This window comes from Salvia splendens, chromosome 19 (genome assembly GCF_004379255.2).
Source record: "Salvia splendens isolate huo1 chromosome 19, SspV2, whole genome shotgun sequence".
NCBI lineage: Eukaryota > Viridiplantae > Streptophyta > Magnoliopsida > Lamiales > Lamiaceae > Salvia > Salvia splendens.
This window is the reverse complement of record NC_056050.1, coordinates 17,304,123-17,326,989: the sequence shown is the minus strand read 5'-3', so window position 1 is coordinate 17,326,989 and position 22,867 is coordinate 17,304,123. Positions and strand designations below refer to the sequence as shown.

At 42.8% G+C, this 22,867-nt stretch overlaps 1 protein-coding gene across 1 annotated transcript; it reads right to left on the bottom strand.

Annotated features, from left to right (window-relative positions):
* Window positions 1-17,562: 17,562 nt before the first annotated feature.
* LOC121779098 lies at window positions 17,563-18,503 on the bottom strand. The gene is made up of 3 exons (XM_042176440.1): window positions 18,120-18,503; window positions 17,696-18,020; window positions 17,563-17,582 (listed from the first exon to the last, which is right to left on the bottom strand). The coding sequence occupies exons 1-3, from the start codon at window positions 18,501-18,503 to the stop codon at window positions 17,563-17,565; spliced, it is 729 nt and encodes a 242-aa protein (XP_042032374.1).
* Window positions 18,504-22,867: the final 4,364 nt, after the last annotated feature.

Genomic DNA, 22,867 nt, shown 5'->3' with positions numbered 1-22,867 from the left:
GTTACTACATATACAAGCATTCGAAAGATGCTTTCAGTATACTAAACTCGAACAATCTCCCACTTATACTCAAAACAGCTTTTGAGTATACCAAAACTGCAAAATCCTCCCACTTATACTGAAAGCGGGTCTAGGTCAATCAAACACCTAATCCTTTCACGTGACGTTCAAACGTCCTGGCTAGAAGTGCCTTTGTGAATGGATCTGCCAAGTTGTTTTCTGATGCGATCTTGACCACTTCAATGTCTCCTCCCCGCACTATATCGCGAATGATGTGATATTTCCTTTCTATGTGTATGCTTGCCTTGTGGGCTCGTGGTTCCCTTGAGTTTGCCACAACACCAGAATTATCACAATAAACAGTGATGCTCTTGGGCATACTCGGAATCACATTCAAATCAATAAGAAAGTTTCTGAACCATACTGCTTCCTTTGCGGCTTCTGATGCTGCCACATATTCAGCTTCAATGGTAGAGTCTGCGATGCATTTCTGCTTCACACTCTTCCAAATTACGGCTCCACCTCCTAAAGTAAACACCTATCCAGAGGTTGATTTTCTCGAATCCCGATCAGACTGAAAGTCTGAATCAGTGTAACCCAAAGGATATATCTCGGATGCCTGGTAAACTAGAGAATACTCCTTAGTTCTTCTCAGATACTTGAGTATTTTCTTTACCGCAATCCAGTGTCCTTGACCAGGGTTTGACTGATACCTTGCTACCATGCCAACGGCAAAGCAAATATCGGGCCTTGTGCATAACATAGCATACATGAGACTCCCAACAGCTGATGCATAAGGGATCATTCTCTTAGCTTCTATCTCAATAGGTGTTTTGGGACACATATCCTGAGACAGGGTGATTCCATGGCTAAAAGGTAGAAAACCTTTCTTGGAATCTTGCATACTAAAGCGTTTAACTATCGTATCGATGTAAGATTCTTGAGATAGGCACAACATCCTTTTCTGGCGGTTCCTAAGAACTTTAATGCCTAGGATGTGTCCAGCTTCTCCTATATCTTTAATCTCAAATTGACTTGAAAGCTAATCTCTCACGTCTGACAACATTTTCTTACTGTTTCCAATCAACAATATGTCATCTACGTAGAGTACCATAAACACTACATTCTTACCTTCAACTTTCTTGTACACGCAGCTCTCATCTGGGCACTGCTCAAAGCCAAAAGACTTAACAGTTTGGTCAAAACACATGTTCCATGATCGGGATGCTTGCTTCAGGCCATAAATGGCCTTCTTAAGCTTCCACACCATGTGTTATTTGCCCTTGACTACATATCCATCGGGTTGTTCCATGTAGATGGTCTCCTCAGGACTTCCATTTAGGAAAGTTGTCTTGACGTCCATCTGCCATACCTCCCAATCCATGTAGCCTGCGATAGACAAAAGAATTCGGATTGACTTGAGCATAGCTACTGGCGAAAAGGTCTCATCGTAATCGATACCTTCTCTCTGGGTATAACCCTTAGCTACTAGTCTTGCTTTGAAGACTTTGACTCGTCCGTCAGGTCCTCATTTGCATTTGTAAATCCATTTGCTACCAATGGCAGTACAACCTTCAGGTAGGACTAACAAATCATAAACGTCTTTGTGTATCATTGATTGTAGTTCAGAATCCATTCCTTCTTTCCAGGAATGACTATCTGAATCTGCCATTACCTTTTTAAAGTTCCATGGGTCTGATACATTGCCGTCTGGGTCTAAGTCAGATGACTCACCCAAACCAATGTATCTTTCTGGTTCACGGGGAACCCTCCCACTACGACGAGGCTCTACAATTTGTGGTACAAAAGTTGATATCTCAGGTATAGATTGTACTTGTGTTATTGGTTCTTTGCTTGTGGAAACTGAAGTATCTCTTAGTTCTTCAAGAGCTACTTCACTGCTTGGCTTATGATTCATCACGTAGTCTTCTTCTAAGAACTTAGCATTTGTGCTAACAAATACCTTCTTATCTCGTAGACTATAGAATTCATAGCATTTCGTTCCACCGGGATACCCTACAAACAAACATACCTCAGTACGAGACTCCAACTTCGTTGGATCTTTCTCCAACACGTGTGCTGGACAACCCCACACTCTGAGATGTCTCAGACTAGATTTTCGTCCAGTCCACAACTCATGTGGTGTTGTAGGTACTGATTTGGATGGTAAGTTGTTCAAGGTATAGCTTGCTGTGAGCAACGCGTGTCCCCAGAACGAAATAGGTAACTTATCATAACTCATCATCGATCGAACCATTTCTAAGAGGGTTTTATTCCTTCGTTCAGCTACGCCGTTCTGCTGGGGTGTGCCAGGCGCAGTCAATTGGGATTCAATTCCTGCTTCTGATAAGTAGTCCAAGAACTCACTACTAAGGTACTCGCCTCCAACGTCAGACCGTAGAGCCTTGATTGTCTTACCATGTCGCGTCTCCACAAGTGCCCTGAATTCTTTGAACTTTTCAAAAGATTCCGACTTGTGACGCATCAAATAGATATATCCAACTTTCGAGTAGTCATCAATGAAGGTGATGAAATACTGAAAGCCGCCTCTAGCTTGAGTAGTCATTGGACCACACACATCAGAATGAACGAGCTCAAGTACTTCCTTGGCCCTATTACCCTTGACCTTAAATGGTCTCTTAGTCATCTTGCCTTCCAAACATGATTCACAAGTTGTATAAGGTTCTATTTCTAGATCCTTAAGTAGACCTTGGTCTACCAACGCTTGAATCCTAGTAGGGTTATGAAAGAGCAGGTTTGTGCAGGTGTCGTTCAAGCCCAAGTGTATCCTACTGATCAGGATAAAACAAGCCCCAGCTAATCCTGAACCTGGTATCAATAATCCGCAACCCACTTCTACTGGCTAGTATAGTGGACGTAAGGGTCGAATCCCACAGAGATGAAAGCGTTTTGGGAATTGTGGTGATATTCTGGAAAGGTTTGGTTAGCTACCACGCTTTGGGTTGAGACTTATCTAGGCTGGAATTTAAGGTGGTACTCTACTGACTAGGAGGTGTGAAAGGTGTTGGACAGCCGGCTGTGTACGTGGAAAGTGGGGAACATGGTTTTCAGGAAGTATATGGAAAGTACTAGTTTACTATAAAAGGTTAAACAGAATATCAGAGGAAAAAGAGGTAGTTAGATGACTAGGCCTACAGGTCTGAAAAGTAACAGCTGAAAAGTAAGGAAAAGTATAGGACAAAAGGAAAAAGTAACTAAAAAGTAAATGTGGTCCCAAATTTGGATGTGGATATTGTCTTCTCCAACAAGTCTGAACACAAATCAAACAACTAAGGTTACATGAACGAGAAATGCATATTAACAACTTCACAAAAAAAACAGATCTACAATCTAAACTCCAAATCAAAAGATTAAACTAACGATACTGAAATTACGCTTACTGGGTAACATGCTAGGTGGCAGAATAACGTAAACTCGGATTTCACACTAAGACACTTCTGGAAAATAAATCTAAACAGCCACTGAACTAACAAATCACAGATCGAACAACTCCAAATGAAATCATGCTTCCAACATTTAGAAATTACTACAACAGCTAGATCTAAGCTACCTAGGCATAATGAAACAGATTTGAACAAAAAGAGATGCATAAAAACAACTTCATTGCATAAAACGTTTGGATCTCAACAAAACACTACAAAGGATGATAAGTACTGAAAATGCAGCAGATCCAACGAAAGAAAACAAGTAAAGGTTAACTAAGAAAGCGAATAAAGATTGTTTTGCCACTCCGGGCGATGAAACTGCTACGACTACGGAATAAACTGGCTGGAACGGTGGAGGGCGAATCTCCGGCGGACTTCTGGAACTTCAGGTGACCATGGTTGTGGCGAGGAACGTATATATGAAAGACTAGGCTGAAGGACTGATCTGCCGAGAGAGAACTACTCTAACTAAGAGTGTTTTTACTAAAGTTGATGATCCTTTCTCTCTCTAAGTGGCTTCCTTTTATAGGGAGGCTTGCCCTTGATTTTTAGGGCAGACTCTCTTCGCGAAATGACCCTTTTGCCCTTACTTGTGGCTGATCTTCCCAGCAATCCTTCTTCTCCATCTCGAGCCTTTTTGGCATGCATAATGTCCAGTATAGCAACATTCTGATGCCCTTTTCACCTGAGTTGTCCGAGCTTTTCCATACTGACTAGAACAATTTCTCTGCACACTTTAGCAACTGTTTTGCAGATATATTCCAATTATTCACGTTATACTGACCAGTAACAAAGGCCTAGAATACGACTTATCAAACTGCTCACACTTACCACATGCTTTTCCTCAAGCGTGAAGAACAAACATAAAGTAATAAGTCGAATTCTAGCCTAGTTACACCCCTGACCGACTCTATTATAACCTAGACTCTAACTATGACGCAAAGAAAAACACATAACAAAGACAAACACATAAAAGAAAACTAAAAACACTTAGACACATTAACACAGTAATTGGGCTATATTTTCAATCATCCCTCCCCTTGGGATCAGGTGCAATCCGGCCTTAGACAGCCTTGAATTTCCGCCGCCCCCCTTTCCTTCCCAGTCAGTACATCCGCTTGTCAAGATCACCCACACTCGCGGCCTAACACCAGATTCTCTCAGTCTCTCATTCCTCACCGGGGATGTTAGGACTGTATTCTCTCATAGCGCTGGACCACGGATGCTTCGGACTTAGATCTCACGTGCGGCTACTAAAGGTCTTTTAGGCTTGTAACGGGGCTATTGGTTTATAGTGTTTGGGTTGGTTGTTCCTAAGGCTCTAAGATTAAAAAATTTCTACTTTATTTGGTACTTGGGAACTGTGTGTACTCGGGCTCTTGGTTGTTGCTTCTTTCGGCCTGTGTTTCTGACATTAACCTCCAACTGGTCAGTAGCTCCTTGTGGCTTCGCCACCCTTATTCCCTTTTTTTTGTGGTCAAGTATTTCTGACCATTTTTCTTCATATTCTTTCATCATCTTTTTTTTCTCTTTTGTGGATTCGCCACCCTTATTCCTTCTTTTTTTGTGGTCAAGTATTTCTGACCATTTTTTTCTTCTCGAGCTTCCCAATCTTCCATCCAGTTGAATTCTTCTTTCTTGCACACCTTTCTGGCTAGTTGCTTTCCATGCCATGCATACACACAGTCCCAGTGGCTAGGGGTGTATATCTGGGTATATATGGTTAGGAAAAGGGGTTCTACTGGTAGCTTTTTTTCTTTCCTTTTTTTAAGGGGGGGGGGGGTTTCCTACTGCCTTCAGTGTTTGTCACACGCGGTCACTTCGCCCTAATCATTCTGTGGCAGCCACTATTTTTCTTTTCTGGATATTGTGGAAAGTGGTTCCACTTTAAGCTTATAACTCACATTTTAAGAGGGCTTTCGTGTTTGGCTCTAAGGATGGGCTTTTCTCTCATACTTGCATCGTCTATCCTGACTATGAGGTACTAACGGGGGGTGGTTTCCATTTTCTAGCATGTCCTATCTCCTTCAATTCCCCTCACCGTCAGTTCGAGACAGTTGAGTTTTAAGCCCAATCAAATAAAAAAACTAGACCTAGACACTACACAAACACTTAAACACAGATAACACATATGTACACATGTCATACTGGCCATTGCATCCCCCCTCCCACTTCACACGTGTCTGCCCTCAGATAAGGCTGTGAAATGAAAAAAAAAGGTAATGGCCAGTATGGCTGACACACAGACATACCAAAACACAACAAGACATACTTATACTAAAAACTTCTCACACTTAGACTATATAATAGGCTAAGTGGGAGAGTTTAAAATCTAAACAGAAACCAACAAAACGAAACATGTATATACAACAAACTCCTCACACTTAGACTATATAATAGGCTAAGTGTGAGTTGACAAGCATACGAAAAAGAAAACAGAAAACACAAACACATGCGCCAAAAATAGCAAACCATTTATTTCTCACACTTAGACTATTGCGTAGGCTAAGTGTTATGAAAGGGGTTTGCTCACGTACTACACAGATTATACTACCTAAAAAAAACAGCAAAGCACAATTAAAATACGAAAAACTAAAAACTGAAAATAAAAAGAAAACTAACTGGTCAGGTGGGGTGGTGGTCACTTGTTCCTCCTGCTCCTTCGCGGGGCAGGTTGTGGTGCAGGTGGTTCTTCTGGTTGTTCCTCCTCATTCTCGGACTGCTTGTTCCCAGATTCTGTCGACTCTTCGGCATCTCCTTCCTCTTGTTCCGCTTCTTCTTTCTGCTTTGCTTCTTTCGTCTCGGGTATTACTTCCTCTGATACTCGTGGTTCATTAGTTCGGCCTCCGTGGCCACTCGGTCCAGATTCACGGACCAACTTCCCGGTTCCCAACTCGTTCAAGATTCCTTCCATCACAGTTGCCAAACGGCTTAACTCCGCTCTTGCTTTTCGATTCTCTTCTGCCAATTCTTCCACTGCTTTTTCCAACCTCTCCTGCCTCTGCTCCTGCGCTGGTGTTCCCTTGGCTGCTGTCGCTCTCCCTGTAGGCATAGCTTCTTCTCCCATTGCATAGAAACGTGGTGCGCCCTGCCTCATGTAAACGGTGTTCGTTCGGACGAACAAAGGTGTATCAAAGAGACCAAGAGGATCCACCATGATCTGGTCGAATAGGTCTGCAGCCTCCGTGATGATGATGTTGTTTCTGACGAACACTCCCAAGATATGGCAGAGAGTGAGGTTTCTCGCTGGGTGGGTGGCAATTAGATGGCATTGGTACGCTGTCCAGAATCCTAGATGTAATTTCCTTCTGCGCTTTGCGCACCACAGAAGGTATAACTCTGTCATTGATGTTCTTACCGCGGAGTTCGACTGCCCCAACAAATTGAAGTCCAAGTGAAGCTGGACTAGGCGTAAGATTGGGTTATTGAAAGGAATTGAGCGAGAGAGGGTGGATGCAAATTCTCCTGCATCAGGGTGAGTAAGTTCCTCCCAGGCTTCCTGGGGCTCAAATTCCACATGTCTGCGGGGAATTCCCCGCTCTCTAATTCTCCACTCAGGCCCTATGGCCTCCTCTAAACTGCACATTCCCAGACGCACGGTCCACTCAATCAAGCTCATCCGTATCTCTCCGCCAAACAGCCTAAAACTGATACATTCCTCATCTAGATCAGTGGTGACCTTAAACCTAAAGGTCGTGAAAAACTCCTTCGCTAATCTAACCGGGACACTCAGATCCCAATTCTCCAACAATCATTCGAATCCTAACGCATGCAAATAAGAGAGAAACTGCTCGCGGGCACCCAACTCATATAAAGAAGGAATATGAAGTACCTTTCTGCTCTTCACTTGCTTACTCCCTTCATCCTTGCTATCGAAAACTTTTTGTAGCTCCTTCGAGTCGAAAGCTTCATCTCCTCCACCAGATCATCAGTAAGGTCCACTGTCCAGCGCCGGTACCTCAGTCTCTCTACCGGGGGATGTACTAGCTCCCGATGATCGTGCGGAAGCTGTTGCTCACTGTACTCCTCGTCCTCCAGGGAAATATCGCTGTACGATTCTGACTCTTCACTGACAGCGTATTCGCTATTACTTTGTTCCCTCCGGTGTTCCTGGGCTCGCTGAACTGACTCAGTAATGACTATGCCAGTGTTCACTGTACGTGGCTTCTTGTTACTGGGCTTCTTCTTCATAGGGGCCTTCCCCTTCCGTTTTCTTTCTTCCTGATATCTAGCTTCCTCTCCGTCATCCTCGTCTTTCTCTTCTTCGGGTTCCTTCTCAGCTTGTGTTGAAAATTGATCCTGGGCAGTAGGACTGGTCTCCTTGTGGCCTACTGACCTGGATGCGAGGTCCAGACCCTCAGCCATCCCGTCAGCCTCTTCACATTGGCCACTCAGTGTTGGAGAGACCGCTTCGTTTTCCCTTGCAGTATCCTCTAAGTCACTAGTAGGAAAAAACTGCTCCCCAGGTTTTGTGGGAGTAGCCCTTTCCTCATAACTCAAGATCTCCACCAGATCTGCCTCCGTGTTCGGCTTCGCCTTACTAGCTGCCCACTTTCCTAAGCATCGTTGAGATACCCTTTGCGGCTTTGGCTGTTCTGCCCTAGGGTCTCCCTTCAACACCAACTTCCTCTTGACTGCCTTCGGTTTAGTCACCGGAGGTGCTACTGGTTTTGGTATCTCCACTCTTGCTTCTGTTTCTTCTGCTTCCACATGCACATCACTCTTCCCCGCCTCTGTCTGGGGGTTCACTGGCTCTGGCTCTTTCTCTCCTGACCTGCCTTCTTCACCTTCTCCTACTGCCCTAGATGTGAGGTTTAGATCCTCAACCATCGTGGCAGTATCATCTTCCCTCTGGTTTACTCCATCCAAAATCGCCTGAAATTCGTCATCCGTCATTAGGCCTTGTTTCTTGGCCGTCTCATTTAAATCTATCTCTTCTCTCACCGTTCCTTGAGAAACGGTCCCCGCCGCCGGCATTTTCTCTGGTTCATCGTCTCCTTGTAGGCTCCCATGTTCCCTGCTTTTCCTCGCTTCACGTTCATCTGAGTCGGAATTGTAATGGGCGGAAATGGGGTCAACCTCCATCGAATCACTTTGTTGTGGAGTTTGGGAGGGTTCGGAAGATTATGGCGTTACGGTTACCAATGGAGATTTTCTTTCTATTGGAGTTGTTAGGGAAGTCGGCATGGTAGATGGAGGTTGTGTCGTGGGCTGCGCGCTTGTCTCTGATACGGTTACTGCCGAGCTTGCTCCGGTCACGCTCTCCTGTCCTCCGATTCGGCTGAAATTTGCCAACTCCGCCGCCCAATTTGTGGTCGGATCTTGCAGCCTAAGAAACTCCGCCATTGCGTCTAAAGAGATCATCGCTGGTGCTTGCGGAGCCGTTGGTTCTTCTCGCGGCTATTATGTTTCTGGGACCTCTTCCCGGCGGTTTGAAGGGGGTTTGATTTTTGTTGCGAATGCTTTCCTTCCCATGGTTGAAAACGGTGATTGGGTGATGGAAAGTTGGGTTCGATTTCCAGTGGAGATGGAAAGGAAACTTGGAAGAGAGAAAATGGAAATGAGGGTTTGTGAGGGAGAATGGGAGACGGTATGGTTATTTGGGAGAGAGAGTGCAGTTGTAGGTCACTTCAACCGGCATTTGGCGGTTCTAGGTCGCCCTTATCACGTGTCGGAGACGGTTGAGCGGGCTGCCTTCTGATTGGACAATGCCCGTCCTTTCGCTGCCTCACCTGCAAAGCTGCAAAACCCATAATTCAAATTTCCCCCTATTCTTACCTAATACGGAAAATAGTTAAAATAGGCACTTAAATAAAATTGGAGTTGCACCAGATAAGTAATCTCGTGGTCAATGCATACTCCAAAATAATTAAGGCCCGAAAATATTTTTTGGATTTTTAGAAATTATATTACATGCAAAAATTAACTACGTATTTAAAATATTTACATATCTCTTAGGCAATTTGGAACTCTACTTGGCCAGTATATGGAGACTTTCAAAAGAATTGGCCCAGTGGAATACCAAATTCCTATCCTACTGGTCAGTATGCGGCCAAAGTACGTGGTTGTAGTGGAATCTCATCCACTACACCCACCTCACTATTCTCCCTAAATATTTTCAGCCTATGTCCATTCACGAGAAAAGGTTCAGAGTTAGGAAGACTCCCTGAAATTTCCACCGCTCCATTAGAACGGAGTGCAGTTATGATATAAGGCCCTGTCCATTTCGACTTGAGTCTCCCAGGCATGAGCTTCAGTCTCGACTGGAAGAGTAGTACTTTCTGCCCAACATGGAGATCCTTGGTCCTCAGATTCCTGTCGTGCCACAATTTGGTTCGCTTCTTGTACCACATGGCTGAGTCGCAACTGCAGCTTCCTTTCCTCTTCACAGGCTGCAGCATCCACATTTACTTGTTGTATTGCCCAGTATGCTCGGTGCTCAATTCCCACTTGTAAGTGGCACATTTTTCCAAAAACGATTCGGTACGGGGACATTCCTATGTGGGTTTTGTAGGCTGTGCGATATGCCCATAGAGCATCCTCTAACCTCATACTCCAGTCCTTCCTGCAAGGATTTACGGTCTTCTCCAGAATCTTCTTTATCTCTCGGTTAGAGATCTCTACTTGCTCGTTCGCTTGTGGGTGGTAGGGTCTTGATAGTCTGTGATGCACTCCGTACTTCTTCATCAAGGCTTCGATGGTGCGGTTACAGAAGTGGGTGCCTTGATCGGATATTATGACCCTTGGTACTCCGAATCGACTGAAAATGTTACTTTTGAGGAACTTGGCTACCTCTCTTGCTTCACACGTGCTCGTGGCCTTGGCCTCTACCCACTTGGAGACGTAATCCACTGCAACTAGGATATACAAATTGCCATAGGACGAAGGAAAAGGACCCATGAAGTCCATTCCCCATATGTCGAATAACTCACAGACAATTACCGGAACTTGGGGCATCTCATCTTTTGTAGATATCCCACCGGTCAGTTGACAATGCTCACAACTTCTGCAGAACTCGTACACATCCTTGTTGAGTGTTGGCCAATAAAAGCCGCTATCCAGAATCTTCCTTGCCGTCTTCTTAGGACCGAAGTGTCCTCCACATGCCAAGGAGTGGCAATGTGTCAATACGTCCCTTTGCTCCCAGTCAAGAACGCATCTCCTTATCACTTGATCGGATCCCACTCTCCACAGATAGGGGTCGTCCCAAAAGTAGTATTTTGTTTCACTCTTGATCTTCATTCTGTGGGCCATGGTAATACTCGGTACTTCTGGCAGCTCTCCAGTCACTAGGTAGTTGGCTAGGTCTGCATACCATGGTTCTTGCCCTACCTTTTCTTTTCCTTTTGTTGTATCGTACATGCCAGTAATCTTCATCACTTCTTCCCAGTCAATTTTCCTGACCTCAAAAATTACCTCACATAAATGCTCCTCTGGAAACTTGTCGTGCACCTCTTCGCTGTTTCCATCTTGCACTATTCTACTCAAATGGTCCGCCACCTTGTTCTCGACTCCTTTCTTATCTTCCACTTCCCAATCAAATTCTTGTAACAAGAGTACCCATCGGATCAAACGGGGTTTGGATTCTTTCTTGGCAATCAGATACTTAATCGCTGCATGGTCAGTATATACGATGACCTTGGATCCCAACAAGTATGGCTGGAACTTCTCGAAAGAATACACCACTGCCAGCATCTCCTTTTCAGTGGTATCGTAATTCCGCTGGGCTTGATTCAGAGCCTTAGATGCATAAAAAATTACGTACCTCTTCCCATCGATCTTCTGACTCAGTACGGCTCCCACTGCATAGTCGCTGGGGTCACACATTACTTCGAAAGGATAGTCTCAGTCAGGAGCCCGTATGATAGGTGCGGATATCAGCTTTTCCTTGAGAAGGTTGAAAGCAGCCTTGCATTGCTCATCAAAAACGAACTCCACTTCATTCTGAAGAAGTCGGGTAAGGGGTTGAGCGATCTTGGAGAAATCCTTGATAAATCTTCGATAAAATCCAGCGTGCCCCAGAAAACCCCTTATCCCCTTCTGATCAGTAGGAAACGACAATTTGGATATAACGTCCACCTTGGCTCGATCCACCTGGATTCCTCTCTCTGAGACCACGTGTCCTAGAACAATCCCCTCGGTGACCATAAAATGGCACTTCTCAAAGTTCAAAACCAAACTCTTTGCTTGACACCTTTCGAGAACTATGTCTAAGTGATGAAGGCATGAGTCGAAAGAATCTCCGTAGACCGTAAAGTCATCCATAAATATCTCTATACAGTCCTCAATTAGATCGGAGAATATGCTCATCATACATCTTTGAAACGTACCTGGAGCGTTGCATAGGCCGAAAGGCATGCGTCTGTATGCATAGGTTCCGAATGGGCAAGTGAATGTAGTCTTGTCCTGGTCCTCAGGATCCACGTAAATTTGGAAATATCCGCTGTATCCATCCAAAAAGTAAAAGTACTTCTTACCAGCTAGTCTCTCCAATATTTGGTCGATGAAAGGCAAAGGGAAATGGTTCTTCCTCGTTGCATTGTTCAGCTTTCGGTAATCGATGCACATTCGCCAACCCGTGACTAGCCTCGTTGGGATCAGCTCATTCCTCTCATTTTGAACGACTTAGATTCCCGACTTCTTTGGAACCATGTGGATCGGGCTGACCCACTCACTGTCCGGCACTGAATAGATAATCCCTAGCGACAACAATTTCAAGATTTCCTTCAATATTTCTTCTCGCATGTTAGGGTTTACCTTTCTTTGAGCATCTCGATGCGCTTTGCTACTTCCTCCAGCCTAATATGGTGCATGCAGACGTCGGGGCTTATCCCCACCAAATCTGTAAGACTCCATCCAATCGCTTTCTTGTTCTTGCTCAGCACAGTCAGTAGCCTTGCCTCTTGTTCCTTTGTAAGGCTGCTGCTGATGATCACTGGATATGAGTTCTCCTCTCCGAGGAAAGCATACTTCAGATTCGATGGCAGTTTCTCCAGCTCGACTTGGGGTGGAAGTGTGTGTTCGGGTAGAGGGTTTCTTTCAGCTTCTCCTTCTTTTTCTAATTCTTCCCTTGGGGGTTCCTCTATACTAGCTGGTAGCTGAGCCCCTGCGGGTCCAATGAACTCTGATTTCTTGCAAAATTCCTTGATCGCTCATTCTATTTCTTCATCAGTCAACCCTTGGCTACTGATCAGATCGCACCATGCAGCAGCTTCTACGTCAGCCTGCCCATACACATCTAAAGCTTGAAGTTTCTCCTGCAATAGTTCGGTCTCAAGAAAATCTTGGACTAAGGGGTCAATCACATCAACATAGCATAAGTTTTCAGAATCAATAGGCTTCTTCATGGCCTCATTGATATCAAAAGTAAATTTCTTCCTATGGAAATCAATGCAAATTGTCCCCTCAGCCATGTCTACTATTGTCTTGGCCGTTCTAAAAAATGGTCTCCCTAACAATATGCCACTAGATTTCCTAGCCTCGGACTCACTCATTTTAATCACATAAAAGTCAGCAGGGTAGGTAAAATCATGCACTCTAACCAACACATTCTCTAGAACACCCTCAGGACTTATGCATGACCTATTAGCCAGTTGGATCAACACCCTAGTACTCGACAATCTAACTCCCTTCAATCGGTTATAGATTGACAATGGCATAACATTTATAGATGCCCCCAGGTCACACATTGCATGCTCGACTTTTACATCTCCTACAGTTATGGGTAGAGTGAACATACCTGGGTCGGCTATCTTGGGTGGTAGTTTTTCCTGCACCATCGCCGACGCTATCCCTTCCACCATGATCTTCCCATCCTCCTGGGCTTTCCCGGCTATGAACTCCTTAATGAATTTCCCAAGAGGGGATAGCTTCACGGCTTGGAGGAATGGTATGGTGACATCCAATTTCCCAAAAATTGACAAGTAATCCACCGGGTTCTCCTTCTTTCTTTTTGTAACAAATCGGAAATGGAATGGTTTCTCCCCCTTTCTCTCATCTACCGGTCCCTCAGCAACCTCCTTGGAATCTTCCTTGGGTAAATTCTGGAACTGAGCCTCCGTTCTGGATTCTACCTCTTGATGGGGTTCCTTCCTGACCAGTACGTTCTCGGGTTCACCTCCTCCACATGGCGTCTCCCCCATGAAAAATGGGTCCTGCATCCGAGGTATGGATCTATTAAGCTCTTCCACTGAGATGGTGTCGCCCCATATCTTCATTCCACTCGGCTCTCCACTTGGTTGTTTCGGTTGAGGGCCATCATAAGTAGTTCCTGACCTCAATGTAACCTTACTCACATTCGCCTTTTCGGGTATTTAGACTGTAGACGGGAGTTTCACTGCATTTCCTTTCAAATCACCCACCGAACTGGCCAGCTGGGCCAACTGCCTATTCATCATATCCATGTTCACTTTATGTTCCTTCTGGCCATTTTGCATCCCCTGCACTACTTCGTTGTGGGATTGCAACTCGCCCTTGATACCTTGTTGCGACGCGAGCAATTCTCCCATCATGTCCTCCATGGATCTTCTGGTCCTGTTGGAATATTGTGACTGATTTTGGCCTTGGTGCTGGTTATACTGGGAACTTTGGTTGGGCTGGAAATTTTAGAAGTTTTGCTGGTTCTGGTTAGGTGGGTATTGGTTATACTGGCCAGGAGGGTTATACTGGTCTTGGTGATATTGGTTCTGGTTCTGGTTTTGGAAATGATTTTGGTTCTGATGGTGTTGGGGTGCTTGATTCGGCTGATTTTGGTAATTTTGGAAGTTTCTCTGGTGGGGTGGTATGTAGACAGGGTTTGGGTTTTGGTGTTGTGGGTTTTGGTGTTGGGATTGTTGGTTCCTTCCTGACCAGTTGAACTGGTGGTCCGGGTTTGCTGGCCCACGGTTCGGGTTTTGGTTCGAGTGGGGGTTATATTGGTTCTGACCTTGACCTTGGTTTTGATTTTGGTTCCCATCTCCCAATTGAAAATTTGGGTGATCCCTCCATGGTGCGTCCCGTTGTCTCCCCTGGATCCAATTCCCATTTGAGTTAAATTACCCGGCAGCATTAGCCTGCTCCATACTGACCGAGTCGTTTGGCTGATCATAGCTTGGTTCTTGGTTTCCCTGTTTTGCACCCTTGTAGTTCCCAACTGGGGAAGTCGGCGGTGTATTCTTCTCGATTGCGCTCAGGATTGACTTCTTCAACTCATCCATCTTCAAATCCATCTTCTGCTCCTGGTCAGTAGACGAGGCACTTGCAACCCTTTCTCGGTTGTATCCATCCCTTGAATGGTCATACTCCTTCTTCGCACTCAGTAGTTTCCTTAGGACCCTCTTCGCTTCGCTGACCCGTAGCTGCGTGAAGCTTCCTCCCGACGACAAATTGGCCAGGTCCTTGGTTGTTATGTTCATCCCCTCATAGAAGGTATGATGTATCTCAATGTCCGCCATGCGATGATTGGGACATGCATCTAAAAGGCCCATATACCTCGCCCAATAATCGTTCAAAGGTTCATCGTACCCTTGCTTCACACTAGTTATTTCCCTTTTCAGCGCACTTGTCTTGGATGACGGGAAAAACTCGCCTAAGAATACTGACTTGAAATCAGCCCAACTCTCAATGGAGTCGGGGGGCAGGCGCATGGATCAGGTGTTAGCCTCCCCTTTCAGTACGAACGGCAAGGCCTTCAGTCTATAATCATCCTCAGTCACTCCTGCTGGCCTTCTCTGTGCCCTACAAATTTTACAAAACTCATGAAGGAACTCATACGGCCCTTCGTAACTCTTCCCGCAGTATGTAGGCAGAATTGCCATCACATGAGACTTCACATCACAGGCAGTTTGCCCTGGGGTCACAACTATGTCTTGAGGTGGTTCTCCCTCAGTATGTGCGTTCAGCGTCCCGATCTCAAGATCTTCTTCTCCATGAGCGGCCATCCTTCTCGGGTTTCTCTCTATCCTTGGTATCTCTTCCGGTATTGGTCCTTCTATGGTGTATTGCTCCTCGTCACTACTCAAACCTAAGTCAGACAAAGTTGTTGACAGGCCAGAACGAGTGGTCACGAGTATAGTCCCTCCCTGGAGTATCTTCGGTCCTCGATGGTCAGGAGCCGAGCTGCTGCTCATAAACTGAAACGAAAGGAAAAGAGGAAAATTATGCACAGTATATACGCCAAAGTATCACTCACAATAACAGTTAATAACGCCATTCATCCCCGGCAACGGCGCCATTTGAAAGAGCAGGTTTGTGCAGGTGTCATTCAAGCCCAGGTGTATCCTACTGATCAGGATAAAACAAGCCCCAGCTAATCCTGAACCTGGTATCAATAATCTACAACCCACTTCTACTGGCTAGTATAGTGGACGTAAGGGTCGAATCACACAGAGATGAATGCGTTTTGGGAATTGTGGTGATATTCTAGAAAGGTTTGGTTAGCTACCACGCTTCGGGTTGAGACTTATCTAGGCTGAAATTTAAGGTGATACTCTACTGACTAAGAGGTTGGAAAGGTGTTGGACAGGCGGCTGTGTACGTGGAAAGTGGGGAACATGGTTTTCAGGAAGTATATGGAAAGTACTGGTTTACTATAAAAGGTTAAACAGAATATCAGAGGAAAAAGAGGTAGTTAGGTGACTAGGCCTACAGGTCTGAAAAGTAACAGCTGAAAAGTAAGGAAAAGTATAGGACAAAAGGAAAAAAGTAACTAAAAAGTAAATGTGGTCCCAAATTTGGATGTGGACATTGTCTTCTCCAACAAGTCTGAACACAAATCAAACAACTCAGGTTCCATGAACGAGAAATGCAGATTAACAACTTCACAAAAATAGATCTACAATCTAAGCTCCAAATCAAAAGATTAAACTAACGAAACTGAAATTACGCTTACTGGGTAACTTGCAAGGTGGCAGAATAACGTAAACTCGGATTTCACACTAAGACACTTCTGGAAAATAAATCTAAACAGCCACTGAACTAACAAATCACAGATCGAACAACTCCAAATGAAATCATGCTTCCAACATTTAGAAATTACTACAACAGCTAGATCTAAGCTACCTAGGCATAATGAAACAGATTTGAACAAAAAGAGATGCATAAAAACAACTTCATTGCATAAAACGTTTGGATCTCAGCAAAACACTACAAAGGATGATAAGTACTGAAAATGCAGCAGATCCAACGAAAGAAAACAAGTAAAGGTTAACTAAGAAAGCGAATAAAGATTGTTTTGCCACTCCGGGCGATGAAACTGCTACGACTACGGAATAAACTGGCTGGAACGGTGGAGGGCGAATCTCCGGCGGACTTCTGGAACTTCAGGTGACCATGGTTGTGGCGAGAAACGTATATATGAAAGACTAGGCTGAAGGACTGATTTGCCGAGAGAGAACTACTCTAACTAAGAGTGTTTTTACTAAAGTTGATGATCCTTTCTCTCTCTAAGTGGCTTCCTTTTATAGGGAGGCTTGCCCTTGATTTTTAGGGCAGACTCTCTTCGCGAAATGACCTTTTTGCCCTTACTTGTGGCTGATCTTCCCAGCAATCCTTCTTCTCCATCTCGAGCCTTTTTGGCATGCATAATGGCCAGTATAGCAACATTCTGATGCCCTTTTCACCTGAGTTGTCCGAGCCTTTCCATACTGACTAGAACACTTTCTCTGCACACTTTAGCAATTGTTTTGCAGATATATTCCAATTATGCACGTTATACTGACCAGTAACCAAGGCCTAGAATACGACTTATCAGGTTAGCATAACCAAGTCTAAGGTGCCATAAGTACGTTTCGTTCATTGAAACAGAAGGAGATTTTCTTTTTCGAGAAACTTTCGATGTTGAGTTAGATTCAGTTTTATGTTGCATATACTGTGTAGACATTATAGTGTAAAGGTTGTTTTCCATGATACCACGACAGATATAAGAACCACATTTATTGATAATGCATGAATCATCAAATGAAATCGAATATCCATTAGAAACAAGTTTAGAAACTGAAATTAAGTTTCTTCTAAACGAAGGTATCAACAAACATTGTTCAACACTAAAACTCTATCACTAGAAAAACGTAAATAAACGTCTCCCACTGCAACGGCTGCCACTCTCGTAGCATCGCCCAGCTGGATCTCGATATCTGTTTCATTCAACTGCCTTGTTACCTGCATTAAATCAGGATCAAAGCAAACATGACCAGTAGCTCCAGTATCAACCACCCATTGCTAAGTAGATACAACTGCTAAACATGATTCAACAACGAAAGCTTGGTGCATACCTGAGCCATTGGCCTTTTTAGGACAATCCGGCTTCCAATGCCCCTTTTCGCCGCATTTGAAACCCTTGCCACTTTGCTTCTTGTTCGTGTTCACTCGTTTCTTTTTGCCCTTAGCTATCTTTGGTGCTACAACATTCTGGGCTTTCTTCTTCCCCTTACATGGCTTAGAGCCTGAGGAAGACGGCCTAGAACTCATCATAGCAGCCTTTGTCTGGACCATAAGATCCTCTGCTGACTGCAACTCAGTCAACAGTTCAGCTAGAGTGTAAGCCCTCTTGTTCATCTCGAAATTAAGCTTGAACTGCTGATAGCTAGATAGCAAACTCTGTAGGATTATAGTTACTTGGGACTCAGGATCAATGATCCCTCCCAAAACCTCAATTTGATTGAGGTGGCACATCATCTCGAGGACATGGTCCCTCACAGATATGCCCTCCTTCATAACCTTAGTCATGATACTCCGAAAGGCTAAAGATTTAGCCGCTCGATTCTGAGTACCAAAAAGGTTATTAAGATTGTTCATAATCTTAGTAGCAGTGTTCATGCCTTGATGCTGATGTTGAAGTACTGTTGACATAGAAGCCAACATGTAGCACTTCGCCATCTCATTGGCTTTACACCACTTTCTGTATATTTCTTTCACTACTGCAGAAGCATTTGCAGCAGGTTCAGGTGGACATTCAGTAGTGAGCACATATTTGTACTCTTCGGCAGTGAGAACGATATCCAAGTTTTGTTTCCATACGATATAGTTATGACCTTCGAGTTTGTGTTCTTTAAGAATAGCGGAAAGAGGATTGAACGACATCTTGATTTAAATTTAGCTGAGAAAATGAATAGCTTATTGTTACAAACTATGTAAGATTCTAAAGAGTAAAAACCATTAAAACAGTTTAGATTCTCACAACAGTTAAATAGAATTAAGTACGCCTCTAGGGAGGTCAAGTAAACGATTCATATTTAACAAAATTCTGGTCACAACATCGACGAATAGTCCAGAGACCACTAAGGTGGCATGGCCGCCAAACGTTGCCTAAGCCTGTACCATTGAATATTCACCCCAAGGATTTCGTTTCCGTATTGATACTCCTTCTAGGGAAGGTCGCACGCCACAAACAAAATTCTACAGTTATCTCACAAGTTAATTTAATCTTCTGAACTCTGCAATTTCTTAGGATTAAAGCTCCCACTAAGGTGGGTCGCGATAATATTGGAAATCACGTCTAGATAAAATTGAACTTTATTTTGAGAAGTCTAACTACTTGTTATTTCTTAGGATTAAGGCTCCCACTAAGGTGAGTCGCGTTAATATTAGAAACTGCTTCATACATAGACTAATTCTTTGGAGACCATATACGACAGGGATTGTAATTATCGCTTAGTTATTTTAAGGTATGGTTTTTCTTTTAATTATCACTTAAGTGAATTAGGCAGAAAGTTCACTTATATTAATTTCAAATTAATAGGTAGTTCTATTAAATCCATGAAATTAAACTAAGATAATTAAATAATTTGATTAATTAATAATTAATAATAATATTAATTATAATACTTATCCTTTTCCATTAGTTTTAGGAAATCTAGATATAATAGGATTTAGTCGAAAGATACTCATCCAAATCATCTTAAGACATATTCTAGATAAATAAAATTTATCAATATCTTATTGATAAGGATTATAATTCAAACCTAACTATATCATGATAAGTATATATGTTATGGACGTAATCTACATTAAATTCCAATTTATTTCTCCCATAAAAATATGGAATCCCAGATTTATATGATTTATTTGAACAACCAAATCTATTCTAACTAGGATATATCTAGATAGAAATAATCTATCAAAATCCATGAGATATAGATTAAAAATTCAAACCCATGTAAATCTTAACAAATTAATTTAATGATATTCCATATAATAATTAATTTTAATTTTAGATAACTATATCCAAAATTGCTAAAAAATTAATTTAAAGTGGGACATGTAGTCTCATTGATTATTTACGTAACTCATGAATTTAAAAAATTATTGGTTTTATTATATATAACCAAAAATTCCACAATCCACGTTAACAAACTTCACGCATAACAGAACCCGAAACCTCATTAATGAAACTTATCCTTAAATCACATAAAGATATCATTTCACAATTCTCGACATCACAGAAACAGACTACACATTTCAATATTGATGCAACAAGTGTTTAAACACGTAGTCAGTTTATATTCACGCAAATCACGAAGTCGGTTCCCTCGAAAAACGCGATCAGGTCAAAACCATTATTCACGTAATTCATGCGATAAGTTTAACTAATCACGTAATTAGTTTCAAACTTCCGGTATCTGCGGTTAGTTCACAATGGCCGGATCTTGCGGGAACGTTTAGCGCTGCTCTCGGATGTGACAAGCACGTCCAGCAGTAGCTTTCGTCCGACCTCGAAACTTATCGTCGGTCAGCAGCCCCAGCACTGCTCTCAATCGAAAATACTCGGTCAGTAGCACCGACCACCAATCGACTCCATTGTTTGCTCGTGTATGCCTCAACAGACTGCTTTCTCCCGGAAAAAAAATGCGACCAGCAGGTTCCTCCGTCAGCCACACACACTGGGAATCGCCGGCACTGCTCTCGGCCCGAAATTCAGCCAGCAACGCCCTACCGCTCCCACTGATCTTGCCTCCTCGTCGACTAGCCAGTCCCGTAACATGGTCAAAACTTATCGACCATCAGGGCCTACTTCCCGTCGACAAGTCGCGAGTGATCCGGAGCTACCCTCGGTTCTAACCAGCTATTCCCACTAAATTCTCGTGGCATGGAGCTGCTCTCAACCATAAATGGCTAGCATCTCCCTTTGCCTTGCGTGAATTCTGATCAGCATATGAATTTTAGGAGTTGTTCTTAAGGCCACGAGCAGCCCAATATTTCGAATGTTCATAGTTCAACAGTTCTAAATTCATTACCGAATTAATTGAACACTAAACATGCATCAAAAACTATAAAACATGTTATTCGTACAATCAAAGCACGTAGTAAATCAAACAATCAGAGCCTAAAAACAGGCTCTGATACCAATTGTTGGTTTTGCATCAGAAATCTATTTAGTTTGATTGAAAGATTTACATCTAAACATGCTTTTATCTGATTGAATACTAGAAACATGTTTATAAACATATAATCTCAGATCATATTGAATATATTTGCAATTAAATACAACAATTTACCGTATGAATTCAAGTAATTGAATTCGAACTCCTTTTTCAATCGTCTCCACCACGAATCTTCTGATCTGTTCCCTTTTAACTCGAATTTGACCTTTGTGTGGGCAATGCTTGTCAAATCCTCAAAACCTGGAGAAGAATTGAAGACAGAAATCTCTACGGAAGAAGAACCCTAAAAAAAATCGATAATTTCTCTCTACAGATTGTAGAGATCGAATTTTTACGTAGAATCAATTAATTTGTCTTCTCTTCTTCTCCCTTTTATATTAAGTTAATTATTTTGGGCCAGACTAGGGATCTGTGGAGGATTGGATTGGGCCACAGTTCAGGCTTTCACTAATTAAATTAAAACCAATTTAATTCAAGCCCAAACTTAAATATTATTATCATCCACTATAGATATAATATTGACTGTCAATCCAAACCGAAATTACGAGTATTCCGGGACTTCCTCTTTAATTAAATCATTTCCCGTGTTAAAGATATAAATATCCATTAATTAATATCAAGTCTGCTATCTGACTATTATTAATTAATTTCTTTTTCCAAGAGTGGTCTAGTTTAGAAACATTATTTATTATTCATGGAATAAATTCCAACTGCCCAGTTTTCTGAATAATAAAACATTTTTCTAAACACCTGTTTAGGATATTATCATACTGGCCTCTCCCTGCACACGATTCATTGCAATAACAATACTAGCACCACTTAGACATTAATGATCATTACCCAATCTATCAGGATTCTTGGGCAACGAAATTCCCTCACCATTTGATAAGTCAAAGTAGTTTTCAATTAATATCGTATGCTCAAAGTTATGTCAACAATGATTAAGAAACGACAATCACCGAGACCTCATCTTTCAGTAAATAGCCAAGAAAGACTTATCTCACTGTTTGATCCTTTCAGTGCTATACCACACCGGCGCCGTTCATTTCCTTAGGTAAGGAAACTTTCGGACTGACGTCGCAACCTTTCACGATAGGTAGTCAAAGCCTATCTAGGTTGTGAAACAATTTTCCTTCTGCATGAACCGACAAGTTACCTACTGTGAACGCTGCTCACAACTCGTCTACTATGCAGAAGACTTAGACTCATTTTGCTTAAAATTTATATTTAAATGGAAAACGCATTTCAACATCTCATAAATACATAAGCAATACATAAGCAAAATACATTGTAACAAAATATTCTTTCTCATAAAATGGTAATAAATGGATAAAAGAGTTATTACATATACAAGCATTCGAAAGATGCTTTCAGTATACTAAACTCTAACAAGATCAACTTCCCGACCAATCGTTGGTATCTTCCTTTGTCAGTCTGCTTTGCCTTTTCCTTTATCCGTAGTCCGTGGTTTTGAACCATTGGAATATCTGCGGGTTTATAATCTATCATCCCAACTTCAGCAAGTAAATCCAGCACATATTTCTTCTGATTTATAAATATTCCCTTCCTCGATCGCAGTACTTCTATCCCCAAAAAATACTTCAACGGCCCCAAATCTTTCATTTCGAATTCGCTGAATAGATTTTTCCTCAATTCCGCCATTTCTTCGGTGTCATCCCCAGTAAGAATCATGTCATCAACATATATGATCAGACACGTGATTTTATCCGCTCTTTGCTTTATAAACAACGTATGGTCGGAATTGCTTTGTTTGTACCCATACTTTTTCATTACCTCTGTGAACCTCCCAAACCAGGCTCTCGGGGACTGTTTCAGTCCATATAGGGTCTTCTGTAGTCTACACACTTCTCCTCCCTGGAACTCGTCAGTGAACCCAAGCGGGGGCTCCATAAAGATTGGTTTCGGCAATTCCCCATGTAGAAAGGCATTTGCCACATCAAATTGATGAAGTGGCCAATCCTTGTTGGCGGCAATCGAGAATAGAACCCTTACAGTGTTAATTTTTGCCACGGGCGAAAAAGTTTCAGCGTAGTCGACGCCATA